General features: G+C 33.1%; 1 protein-coding gene across 1 annotated transcript; it reads right to left on the bottom strand.

Annotated features, from left to right (window-relative positions):
• Positions 1-377: 377 nt before the first annotated feature.
• On the bottom strand, positions 378-12,758 carry LOC145759952 (SWI/SNF complex subunit SMARCC1-like). The gene is made up of 24 exons (XM_082573804.1): positions 12,617-12,758; positions 12,093-12,231; positions 11,653-11,832; positions 11,212-11,418; positions 10,649-10,773; positions 10,349-10,397; positions 9,161-9,295; positions 8,748-8,866; positions 8,212-8,341; positions 7,750-7,846; positions 7,102-7,266; positions 6,025-6,211; positions 5,767-5,958; positions 5,426-5,525; positions 4,399-4,631; positions 3,783-4,061; positions 3,284-3,459; positions 2,686-2,793; positions 2,402-2,543; positions 1,631-2,227; positions 1,337-1,558; positions 1,186-1,258; positions 927-1,097; positions 378-495 (listed from the first exon to the last, which is right to left on the bottom strand). Exons 1-23 carry the CDS (start codon positions 12,734-12,736, stop codon positions 940-942), a joined length of 3,933 nt encoding a protein of 1,310 aa, XP_082429930.1. The 5' UTR covers positions 12,737-12,758; the 3' UTR covers positions 378-495; positions 927-939.
• Positions 12,759-12,807: the final 49 nt, after the last annotated feature.

The raw sequence follows: 12,807 nt of genomic DNA, 5'->3' as shown, positions 1-12,807 counted from the left end.
AGGTTATCTAATTTATGTAATTGGGTCACGTTAGGTTCTATAGAAGTTTAGAGTTACCCCTTCCCCGACTCCTATCTGTCTGTTTCGGTGCATATCTAGCATGGTGACCATAGACATTTTTAAGACACCCATATGCATGAACTTTTGGTTATGGTAAAACACGTGGTCATTTATAAAATATTCTGTTTAACAACACAAAATGTCTATGGTCGTGTTTTAACGAAAAAACTATTTAAAATAAAAGAGCGTTTCTGTCAACTCATAAGACTATAGTTATGACATCATCAACGGGTAAGTGATGTCACAAACAGCGGCTCGTTTGTTAAGGCCAAAAAGTCGACTTTCCCACATCAAGGATAAACAGTAAGGACAACAAATAATATTAAATCTGTTTATTAAACAACTGCACAAAGTAAACGTCGAACAAGTGACAAAATATGATTGAATATTTCAAGAAATCTTTAAGCTTTTAACCAAATTCCTTCAACTCGCTTTCTGTAAAAAACGAAAAATATCAATTATTTAAGTTAATAAGCAATCAAAAGTCAATTTAAAAATTTAATAACAATTTTAAAATGTAATTAACTAAATTTAAAACAATTGGCCGGCAGCGCGGCATAGTTGTAAGAACACTTAGTTTTACCACAGAAGGTCTTGTTCAATTCCCACTGCTCTCATGCTGTAGTGCCCTTAAGTAAGGTGCTATAGCACCCTTGAGTAAGGTGCTATAAACGATATGAACTCCTGCTAAGCCAGCCACTTAATCAGCAGCATAATTATCAGGCAATTATAATCTAAATTATCCCAAACTGCCACAGGCAACTCGAGACTGGGTTGGATTAACTGAAGTTACTTTATTTTTAAGTCGCGCAATTGACCTTTCCACATCGGGAATAAAGATAAATGAAAAGTATAAATATAATTACTTTTAAGATTTTTTTACTGCATTGGCTCGGCTGGTGGTTGAACATCGCCCTCTTGTGAGCTGGGGGGATATCCTTGAGGGGGGTAACCTTGCTGAGCTGGATATGATGGGTTAGGGGGGTAATTTGGGTAATATCCTGGGTACATTTGAGGCCTAGGAGGTTGCCCAGGAGCTAAAAACAAAAATGTTTTTAATTTGATCGCCTTTACAGAGTTTAGTTTTTCAACAAAACTTTTGTCTTAGTTAAAAATTTTATTCACCTTGCGAGTATTGTTGTTGTTGATATTGGTAAGGGGGAATACCCGGGTGGGGCTGGTATGGTTGGGAAACCCCCTAAATATTAAATAGTTAGAACTAATTTCCATGTTAGTTTGTTAATTACTAATTTTATTTAATTAAATAATTACAAACCTGTTGCAAGTATTGTCCAGTTGGGGGAATTCCCTGCACAGGCGCCGTACTAAACTGGGGCTGAGCTTGTGTTGTCGGGGGTTGGTTACCAGGGGCAACTTGTGGGGTCATCATGGGTGCTTGGTTGTTAGGAGTCTGTGATGTCATAATGGGAGCTTGTTGACTCATAACTGGTTGTTGGGGTAAAACTGGGGGCTGGGTGGGTTGGGGGACGGGGGCATTCTACAAAGTAAATTGGGGGTAACCACAAGTAAAAAATAGTTGGCTATGATTTAAAAAAAAAATTGTTCTTACCAGAGGTTGACTTTCTTGTTGCAAAGGTTTAGGGGGAACTTGGCCACTTTGCTCACTAGGTGGGGCAGGTTGCGGCATGCTTTGAACACTTGGAGGCACAGGTTGACCTTGGGTCAACTGAGCTCCAGGTTGTGGTATTGGTGTCTGGTTAATTTGACCCTGAGGTGCTTGACTTTGAGGTGCTTGACCTTGGGATGCTTGACCTTGTGGTACTTGACCTTGTGGTACTTGACCTTGTGGTACTTGACCTTGTGGTACTTGACCTTGTGGTACTTGACCTTGGGGTATTTGGCTCTGGGGTATTTGGCTCTGGGGTACTTGACCTTGGGGCGCCTGATCATGTGGTATTTGACCCTGAGGCATTTGACCCTGGAGTATTTGACCTTGAAGTATTTGACCTTGAGGTACTTGACCTTGGGGTAATTGACGTTGGGGCATTTGACCTTGAAGTATTTGACCTTGATGTGATTGCCCTTGCTGCATGGGACCCCTCGACATATTTTGTTGATGCACTATTTGACCTTGAGGCCCCATTTGATTGATGTTGGTTGGGTGGGGTGAGTTTAAAGCTTGGGGGTGAATGCTTTGTTGTTTGACCTTGAAATTAAAAAAAAAATCTTTAAAATTTGAAACAAAACAATAATTTTCAAAGCTGGACAGGGGTAACAGGAGTTAAATAACCCTAAAGACTAAGTTAGGATGACCAGAGTCAACTATAAAGAGTGGGTAAGGGTACATAGGGGGTCACAATAACCCTTCTTTTCCACCCACCTGTTGAGCTTGTTTTGATCTTGCTTCTGCGTATCTTATTTGTTCGTGGAGAAAGGATTGTCGTTCCTGGAGTAATTGTTGTCGTTGGTATTCCAATTGTTCTCGTTCACGTTCCATTATTGTCTCTAGCTCCTCAAAGTGTCTAAAAATATTTGAAAAATATTAAATCTTTTGATTTTTATGCCACAATTTATACCGACTCCTTTCACTAAATTTAAAAATCGGATTTCTTTTTATTTTGACTTTTTTTAATAAATTGCTGTAAGAAATAACCTGGAACTAACTTTGAGGCTTTTGTGAGAAATTCTTGCCGATCTTTGAGCAGAAGTTGGGTTTCTCGAGTAACTAAAAACTTTTCTTTTTCCACAATTAAATCTAATTCCTCAAAATGTCTGAAATATCTCGATAACTTAAACTAACTATTAAACTAACTTAGTTCAACTCAAACTGAAATTATGCACTTAACTTTGCCTTAAACTTATTTAAATGTAACTTAACTAACAGGATTTTAACACAAATATTTAAAGCATAAACTAATATAAGCCGTCTTGTCGGCAGCATAGTGTAGTAGTTAGAATACTCTCTACACCACATATTTTTTTCCACTGATCTAATGCTGTAGCGTCCTTAAGTAAGGCGCTTTAAACGGAATAAACTCCTGCTGAGCCAGCACTTAATCAGTAGTATAATTATCGGGCAATTTCAATCTATATAACATACCAAACTGCCACAGGCAACCCGGGACCGGGTCAGAGTAACAAATGTTACTCAATGTTTGGGTCATAAAGTCGACCCTTCCACATTGAAGATAAAGATATTAAAAAAATATATGTAACAAGTTAAAATAAAATTTGAAATTTGAAAACAAACAAAATCTCGAACCTTAATTTAATTTCCAATTTCTTCATCTGCGTTTCAACCAACCTTGCAACCAAAGTTTTGATTTTTCGCTCCTCGATTTGCGACAGATATTTCGCTTTCACGGCTGCGGCAGAAAGTGCCGCGGCTGCAGCTGTTGCTAGGTTACCTTCAGGAATTTCACGTTCCAGTAATTTCTTCTTTGCTGCCAACTTTAGACAAATAAAATTTCTGTTAATTATTATTAATTAAAATAATTAACATCATTTTAATATAAAATTTATCCCTATTTTTTAACTCTCAGATAATGAAAAGAAATCCTTGCAAACAACTCAAACTTAAAACAAGTTTACTCAAGTTAGAAAAACTCAAAAAACTTGAGTTTTAAAAACTAAACAAACTTGTTGAGTTTAAGTTTAAGTTGAGTTTGCAAATCAGACAAATGCCTCAAATTACATCATTGAGTAACGGGCAAAAGTAAAGTGATAGTGATCATAAAAATCCAAAATATTTAAATTTTCACCTCCTTTTCTCCTTCTTTCTCTTCTACTTCCATCTTCTCTTCTTCCTCTTTTTTCTCCTCACTCTCTTTTTCCTTTTTTTTCTCACCACTCTCTCCTTCATCCTTCTTCTCCCCACTCTCTTCTTCCTCTTTCTTCTCCTCCTTCTCTCCTTTCTCTTTCTTCTCCTCCTTCTCTTCTTCTTCTTGTTTGATCTTGATTGGGCCGGATCCAGCGATTCCACTTTTATCAAGATTAAAACTTGGATCAATTTTGTTTTCTTTCTTGAAATGTTCCTCAACCTTGGACAAGATAAAATTCGGTTCAAATATGACAAAGTAGGTTGTTTATTCCTTGCTTAAATATAACATACTGGCAGTGGAAATAAAACCCAAAAAGCCAAGGGGCTAGTACTACATCAAAACAGAATAACATGCCAGCAGTGGGAATCAAACCCAAGACCTCAGATATTAGTCTTATACAAAGCTGAGTATAACATGCCAGCAGCGGGAATTAAACCCAAAATCTAAGGCCTTAGGATTTAGCTTTTAAACAGAATATCATACCAGCAGTGAGAATCAAACACAGGACTAGTAGTTTAGTAATATACATTAACATACATAAAGTAACTTAACTAACCTGTTTAACATGAGCGTTCACCAGATGTTGTGGGATCTCATCAGACACTGAACTAAACTCGTCGATGGCTGCCTTTGCTGCCGCGGCTGCGACACGTGGACTCACCACAGATGCCAGGAATGCCACGGTGGTCATCACAGGGTTACCAGTCTTGCTAAAGGGGATCGGTTGTTCGAGGACAACTGGGGGTTTGTCCTCAGCGCTCTCCGAGATTGATGTCGAGGCCAGTGTTCCTTAATTAGTTAATTAGTAATTAATACCAAGTAATAAGTGAGCAAAAACACACAACTTATTTTTCATTGGTAGTTAGGTTTTTTGACCCTCAGAACAGATATAAAATCCTTGCAAATTAACTTTTAACTTTAAACAACAACAAAAGTTAAAAAACTCAAAAAACTTAAGTTTTAAAAACTAAAAAGTTGTTGAGTTAAAGTTTAAAATAAGATTTGCAAATCAGTCCAAATGCCTAAGTTACATCATTGAGTCAGAATTTAATTAAAAGTTGAAAACCTAAGATTACTACCACTCCTTATGCCATTAAAATACAAAATAATGGAGATTAATGGATAATATATATCTTTATGTAATGTATATATGTATGTTTAATTAAAGGGGCCAAATAAATTAATTATATATAACTAAAAGTTTAAAATATTATCAAAAATTCAGTTAATTTTTAAAAGTATTAGGCACCACAAATGGCAAGATATTTATATATGGCAAGGGCAAGATTGCAGCTTAGGGTGGGTTTGTGGGTGTTATGTGAACCTTCATTTAAAATGTGGTCAGTTATCATCAAAAAAAAAAAATTTTTTTGTTGCATTTTTAACTTGCTCTTTAAAATTATTAGGCACCACAAATGGCAAGATATTTGTTTATGCAAAGGGCAAGAATTCATTTTGGGTGGGTTTGTGGTTGTCATGTGATACTGCACTTAAAATGTGGCGGCTACTTAAGGTTTAGATTTTTAGTTTCAATTTATTTTTACAAGCTTTTTATATCAACCAAGACATGAATATTTAACTACCTTCAATATAAGGATCCTCGATGGGCAACCTTAGGAATTGGAGAATACATTCATCTTGGGTTCGACTACCAACATGCTCACTCACTTTATTCCAATCATCCTGTAATAATAACAAGTGTGTGATGTCATAATACTGATGTGCGATGTCATAATAATGATGTGTGATGTCATACAAGTGGTAAAATAAAAACCAAAATTGCAAAAAACTTAAATAAAATTACTTTTTAAACCCTTTTGGGTAATTCATTTTCTTTAGGCTATTAAAAAGTACGAGAAAGAATTACCAAGTACAAGAAACCGTTAGGTAAGGTTTCCATAAAAGCATTTTAATTTAAACAAACCTTATACATCTCCAGTCCCTCCAACAACAACAAAACCTCCTGATCCGACCACGGTTTAGCCACTGCAGCTTGAGCAAGAGTTTTAGCTTTAGCTCCCGGTTTATGTTGGGCCAAGTAAACATCGCTGTGGAGCCCAAAATTATTCCCAATCCCAGAGTTCAAGTTCGAATCCTGCTCACCACCAATTCTGTCCTAAAATTAAAAAATATTTAAATTTTTTCAAAAAATAAAAATTTAAAAAATGTTAAAAGTTTCTACCTTTTCAAACTTTGTTATTTGTTGGCTCGGGGGAAGGGGTTTGGCGGGTTGTATGGGTTGTAGTCCACTAGGAGTGTCAGCGATCACGTGAAAGTGGGATGTGGGTGGTGGACCCATTATTGAGGGTTTAGAGTCGGGGTCAACCTGGTAGTTGATCAGCCCCCACTGTTCAAGTAAAGCATGAACCCTGGGGTAAGCAGATGAGTTAGTAAAACAACTTGTAAATATTTAGGCAATGTTAGGCTTAATAAAGGTCAACTATTTTACATATATTGTAGTAAGAACTAAAGAAAGAATTAAATTAGAGCCTGGACTGTATCATATTTAAATTAAATAACCTGTTAAGTTAGTGCCAAAAAACCACTAATTAACAATGTTTTAAGGAATTTTTTACCAACTAAAACAATGTTTGAATTAACAGTACTTTGACGCCAATGATTTAAATATTAAAGTCAACTTATTATTATTTATTTTTAAACTTGTATATTCCGTTCTCTTGTAGTCATTAAAAAATAATTTAAACTGAGAAATCTGTAGATAACATAAGGCATTGCAGGTGTAAAAGCTATTGATGTTGATATTAGTTCTAAAGTTTATATAATATTCATCATAAGATTATAAATACAAATTAAGACTCTCAGATACTGAAGAGAAATCCTTGCAAACAACTCAAACTTAAAACAAGTTTACTTAAGTAAAAAAACTTAAAAAACTTGAGTTTTAAAAACTAAATAACTTGTTGAGTTTAAGTTTAAGTTGAGTTTGCAAATCAGACAAATGCCTCAAATTACATCATCGAGTCAAAATGTAGTTATGCACTTTTAAAACCAATCTCTTATATTATAACACATAATAACTATTTTAGTACTCAGTGTAATAATTTAAACCTTCATCCTCGATGTAATAAAGGCCGAATGCACAACTTAAACATAGAGTAACACTTGTTACAATGTCCCAGTCTTGAATTGCCTTTGTCAGTTTGGAATATTATTAGCCCAATGGTATTGCCTAATATTTTTAAAAGAATTTAATATCAACTATACACAACCAACACTGTGAATACAAAATATATCAAACCTTATTATTGCGCACACATCTCCAGCTAAGTTCCGGCGACACCCGGTGGCACTTAAATACTCCATCGGGTTCAAACGATAAGTGTCGAGCATAAAGTTCCTGTAAGCCAAATATATCTCCGGTGTTTTTGATTTATTTAATCCATTGAAGAACTCAGGCAGAGCCCTGTGTTACATGTTTATTATTAGTTTAAGAAGGTAATAGTAAATTAATTTAAAATGCTTTATTTTTATTGATATTGGCTTTTAATTTGACTTTACAGACTATACATAGAGTAACTTAAGTTATCCTTATAAAGTTGTAATATTAACGACTCTCAGAACAGATTTAAAATCCTTGCAAATTAACTTTTTACTTTAAACAATAACAAAAATTTAAAAAACTCAAAAAACTTGAGTTTTGAAAACTAAAAAGTTGTTGATTTAGAGTTGAAATAAGATTTGCAAATCAGTCCAAATGCCTAAGTTACATCATTGATTCAGAAAAAATATTATTTGATTAAAATAAATATTAAAAAATATCAAACTTAAAGGCTTTAAACATACCCAAACGTACATATTTAAACATAGCCAAGCGTACAAGGGCCTAAGGCATTAAAAAAAAGGATAATTCAATAAATAAAATAACAAAATAAGTTGATTTTTTTACCTTCTTTCAATAGAATGAATAGCGTTGTAGTCAAACCAAGCAGAATAACTTGGAACGATGATATTGTGAGTTTGTTCCGTCACATTTTCATCTATACCTAGTACAAAGTTAGGTTGATTTAAACTTCTCACTTATATTTAATAAGAGAAATAAAACAGTTTCAATAAAAAAGCATTTATTTTTAAACAGTATATATGCTACTATACAAAAAACTTTATAAATTATTTTTTTTGCCAATTCAATGCAACGTAAAAGTTGTAAAAACAAACAATATTTTATTTAAATTGTGACTCTCAGAGTAGATTTAAAATCCTTGCAAATTAATTTTCAACTTTAAACAACAACCAAAATTTAAAAACTCAAAAAACTTGAGTTTCTAAAACTAAAAAGTTGTTGAGTTAAAGTTTAAATTAAATTTGCAAATCAGTCCAAATGCCTAAGTTACATCATTGAGTCACAAACAATCAGAAAAAACTGAACAGTTGTTACCTTGGTTACTGTTGTCGTTGGTTTCCATGACATCATCATCTTCGATCTCCTGCAATGTTCCTCCTTTAATGGGTTGAGTGTCGATGTCTTTCTTGGAGTACATCTGCGAACAAAATCATTTTATAAATAAAGCGAAACATAAACCAGAAATATGTCCAGCTATAATCAACCTTACGACCTAAACATAGGGTAGCATTTGTTATCTGAACCCAGTCTTAAGTTGACTTTGCCAGTTTGGGATATTATGATTTATAATTGCTTGATATTTAATCTGTAGATTGATTTTCCTTGGTAGGAGTTCATACTGTTTATAGCGCCTTACTCAAAGGCCACTACAGCATGAGAGCAGTAGGAATTAAACTAAGAACTTTATGTAGTAAAGTCAAATGGTATAACCAAAACACCAGACTGTCGGTATTAAAATTAATGATCAATTGAAGAACTTAAGAACACAACATCAATGATAGTTAAACTTAAAACCCATCTGCTGGTTAAAACTCTTCACTTACATGTCTGGGAACTTGGACTTCTTCCACAGAGGGAGTTGGAGTTGGGTCTTCCATTCCTTGAGTGAGATCTCCTTCTTCTTCCCTCTTCCTTTTTAGCAATGCTGGGGTGCTAGGACGACCTGTGCAACAAACATACATATTGTTAGTGTTTATATTTATTAGAGCCCTTTTAGTTATAATAGAAATGTGAACAATTTATACATAAATTTTTACGTCATTTATTTTTTTAATGGAGACTGAAGCTTCTATAAAGCTCCCATATTTTTATAAATACATTTATTAATTTAGTTTATAAAATAAAAACAAGAAATGTGAATACTAAAACAGCTTTAACCATACAATGTCAAAAATAAAAAACAAATATATGTAGTTGTTAATAATAATTTCAAAAACAATCAAAACACGGTTACAACCTTTCTTGTTCTTCTTTTTAACGAGCTCGGGTGAAGGTGACCTTGCTTTCCCCCTCTTGTTTTTATTACTCGACTTCTTTCGATCCCCGTCCGAACTCATCGGACTGTCAGCTTTTCCACTTTTGCTAACGTAACCTGAAAATAAGTTTTATGTTAAAATATAATTTAAAGCATTTTAGTTACTCTAGATATTACAATACAACTAAGTTAGTTATATTTCGGAATCTTTATTAGCATCGTCCGCCAGTAGAAACAAGTATTACTAAAATAAAAGATTAGGGTAAGGTTCTTAAAGTTTTGCCTTTCTCGCATTTATAAACTCGGCGGACAACGCTAATTGAGCTCCGATTCTCAAGAAAAATTAAATAAAAAACGAATTTTGCCAAATTTAAAATATTGTCAGATTGTCAAACAATCAGACAGTCTGACAGTGTTTTTTAATTTGATTAGTCTGTTAGTATTAGTTTTAAATTAACAAAGATTTAAAAATTTACTTACTCATGTTTTTAAAATAATTTCAAATTATAACATAATCTAAAATATATCTGTAAAAATTACAAAAAAAATTAAAATTTAACTCGCCAACTAACTTTTTATTAATTTAAAATCGCTGTTAACAACTTTTATTACAATCCTGTGACAATAAATTATATAATAAACCTGTTTTTATCATTAATAAGCCTTTAAAATGTCCTAAACATCGCGAATTTAAGTTTCAAAAATTCCGAAAATTTTCCACGCACTTAACCACGATGTCCGCCATGTTGTAAGATGATCACGTGACATTAAGTTATTTTGAAATTTTTAAAAACTACGCACAAATCGGGTTTTCTTAAATTAAATATTCATCTGTTTTTAATTACTTGATAAACTTAAACATTTTTTGTTAATTTTCTTAATTTTTTAATTAATTAAAAAACTGGAAAAAGATTTAATAAAAAAAGACGACAATTTTATTATTCGGTCTAGTAAGCGCGACAGTGTTGCCAAATATTTATCGTCATAATCAGTTTATCCTCAATTTTTTTTTTCTTTTTTTAACAAACTGATTTATATTAAGCTAAAAAAAAATTTGTTTTTAAAAAATAATAAAATATATTTTACCATTTGTCAGTAAGACTAATGACAAAAAAAAATCCCCAAAAATATCAACTAACTACAAAAAAACTCAATTTATTTTTATTTTACCTTTTCGTTTGGCTTCTAATGGATTAATTAAAATTCCTTTGCTAGTCACCTAAAAATAATGACCAGTTTGGTAAAACACTAACATTTTCTACATTTTTGTCCTTTACTTTTAATTATACAGAGTAAATTTAACCAAGTTTTGGGTGGTTTAGTTTTTTTTAGCTTTTGTAACTTTGTGACCCCCTTACCCCCTTACACACTGATTATAATATAATCAATAACATAACACTCAGTAATGAAGGTCAGAGGGTTAACCCAAGGTTACAAAGATGTCAAGTGTCTCAACTACTTTTAATTTACCTGATAGTCCAATTCATTCATCCACTCGTTAAAGTTATCTAAATCTTTCAACCACTTTGCTCCCACATGCCAGATTGAGGGAGGTTTTACTTTGAAGATTGTGTCACAAGTTGGACTTTCTGAAGCTAAATATTATGAAAAGTTACACCTTATGTCAATGACATAATGTTGTTAGAACACTTTACTACGTAAGGTCCTATGTTTCTTATACTGTAGCGCCCTTGAGTAATGTGCTATAAATGGTATGAACTCCTGCTAAGCCAACACTTAATCAGCAGTATAATTATCGGCAATTATAATCTATAACATCCCAAACTACCACAGGCAACTTGAGACTGGGTTGGGTCGGTAACTGATGTTACTTTAAGTTTAGTCGTGAAGTCGACCTTCCCACATCGAGAATAAATAAAAAAAGAAAATGAAATAAGTAAAGAAAAGTGACAACAGATTTAGAAAGCTCCCACTGGCTTTAGAAAGCTCCTACAATCAAATAAACATTATTAATTACCATGTTTTTTCAAATTAACAATTAAGACATAACAAAAAATTAAGTTTGGTTCTACCTTGAATCCAGGTATCATAACTATCTGGATAACCCCACTGGTGAATAAGATATTGTTTGTCTCTCTTGTTAACTAATGAATAGGTGTCTATGACATCACAATGTGTGTTGTGGACCACATGAGTGGATGAAGAAAGGTCAGAGGTCACAGTGCCTTGGTGTTTTTCGATGATTTCCGCAAATTTTACCAATTCAGTCGATTCAAATTCTAAAAAGTTTAAAATGTTAGTCTAAGGTATATATAGCTGTGCTTGAAACTTTATTTAACAAAGTTAAGTTATTTATTGGATGTCCAATTTATAAGGGTTTAAAACAACAAAACTATGATTTTTGTATCGCAAATAAATCACCAATTAATGTCAATGGAAACTGGTAAATGGTAAAAAAATGCTGTCTTTAAATAAGTGCTCACTAGTGGGAGCCAACTACAAACAATTCTTACCAGAGCTAAAGTAAATACTCGGCCGAACAAGTTGATTAACATGAACCAAAGTCTTCTCAATCAGCAAAAATATCTCAACATTTTGGTCCAATCTCGATGGGTTCTGAAAGTCGAATCTCCTTAAACCTTGCTCTTTCTTGTACTTCAATAGAGTTCCCATAATGTGGCATAAACCACCACCTTGTTGATAAAAATTCAAGTGTTTAAAACTGTAAATTAGTCAAGGGTTTATAATCATATTTTGGGTAATAGTTATAACACTGATAAACGTATAAAGTTAACCTTAGACACCTAATTACTTGGCTTATTTTTACTACATTGTAGACAGGCATTTAGACATAGCAAAAAACCAGCAATTAAGGGTTTAAGTTTAATTCCCACTGCTGACATGTCACATTTTTATGTGTATAGATTTTAAAGGGTTGAAATCTCATGCTTACCGTTCGAAAAATCGTTGAAATGTTTGCTTGGAAGTTTAGTGAGAGCAGGGGACTTGACACGACTTCCAAAGTTTTCTTCTTGGAATTGCAAAAGTTGAAAACAAAGATTGGACAAATATTTATTCGTTGGCGATTCAGCCTAAATAAATAAATAAATCAAATTAACATGAGACTGGCAACTTAAATCTTATGTTTATGCACTATGTCTTATTTTACCATCATTTAATTAACAAAATATACAAATAAACAGCAGAACTAATGGCTTACTATAGAAGTTCTTGGGTTCGATCCCCACTGCTTTTATGCTGTATTGCATTTAAGTAAGTCCCTATCAACTCTTGCTAAGTTTAAAAATTAATCAGCAGTTAAATTATCAGTTAATTATAATCTATAATATCCCAAACTGCCACAAGCAACTCGAGACTGGGTCGGGGTAACTGATGTTACTCTATGTTTGGGTCATGAAGTCGACCTTTTTTAATTACAGATACAAAAAATAATCAACAGTACAAACTTAAACTTACTTGTGGATATTTTTTGATGTTTTTATTCAACCAACATCTCACAGTTTCAAATAAATTAAATGTTTCAGTTGATTCAAAATATTTCAAGTTCGGAAATCCATCTTTCTTGCGTAGAGACATTTTAGTGAAGAATATTGAGTCACAGTTTTAGGAAAAAAATAAAATAAATAAAAATCTTTTAAAAATCTGTA

Source organism: Corella eumyota, chromosome 7 (genome assembly GCF_963082875.1).
Source record: "Corella eumyota chromosome 7, kaCorEumy4.1, whole genome shotgun sequence".
In the NCBI taxonomy this organism is placed as follows: Eukaryota; Metazoa; Chordata; class Ascidiacea; order Phlebobranchia; family Corellidae; genus Corella; species Corella eumyota.
This window is presented reverse-complemented; position numbering and strand designations above follow the sequence as displayed.

Coding starts and splice junctions, on each gene's coding strand:
- LOC145759952 (XM_082573804.1), bottom strand. CDS start 12,736: ATGTCTCTACGCAAGAAAGATGGATTTCCGAACTTGAAATATTTTGAA. Junction 9,296..10,348: donor ATTAGAAGCCAAACGAAAAG/GTAAAATAAAAA, acceptor ACTTATTTTCAG/GTTACGTTAGCAAAAGTGGA. Junction 1,259..1,336: donor CTGGACAATACTTGCAACAG/GTTTGTAATTAT, acceptor TTTAATATTTAG/GGGGTTTCCCAACCATACCA.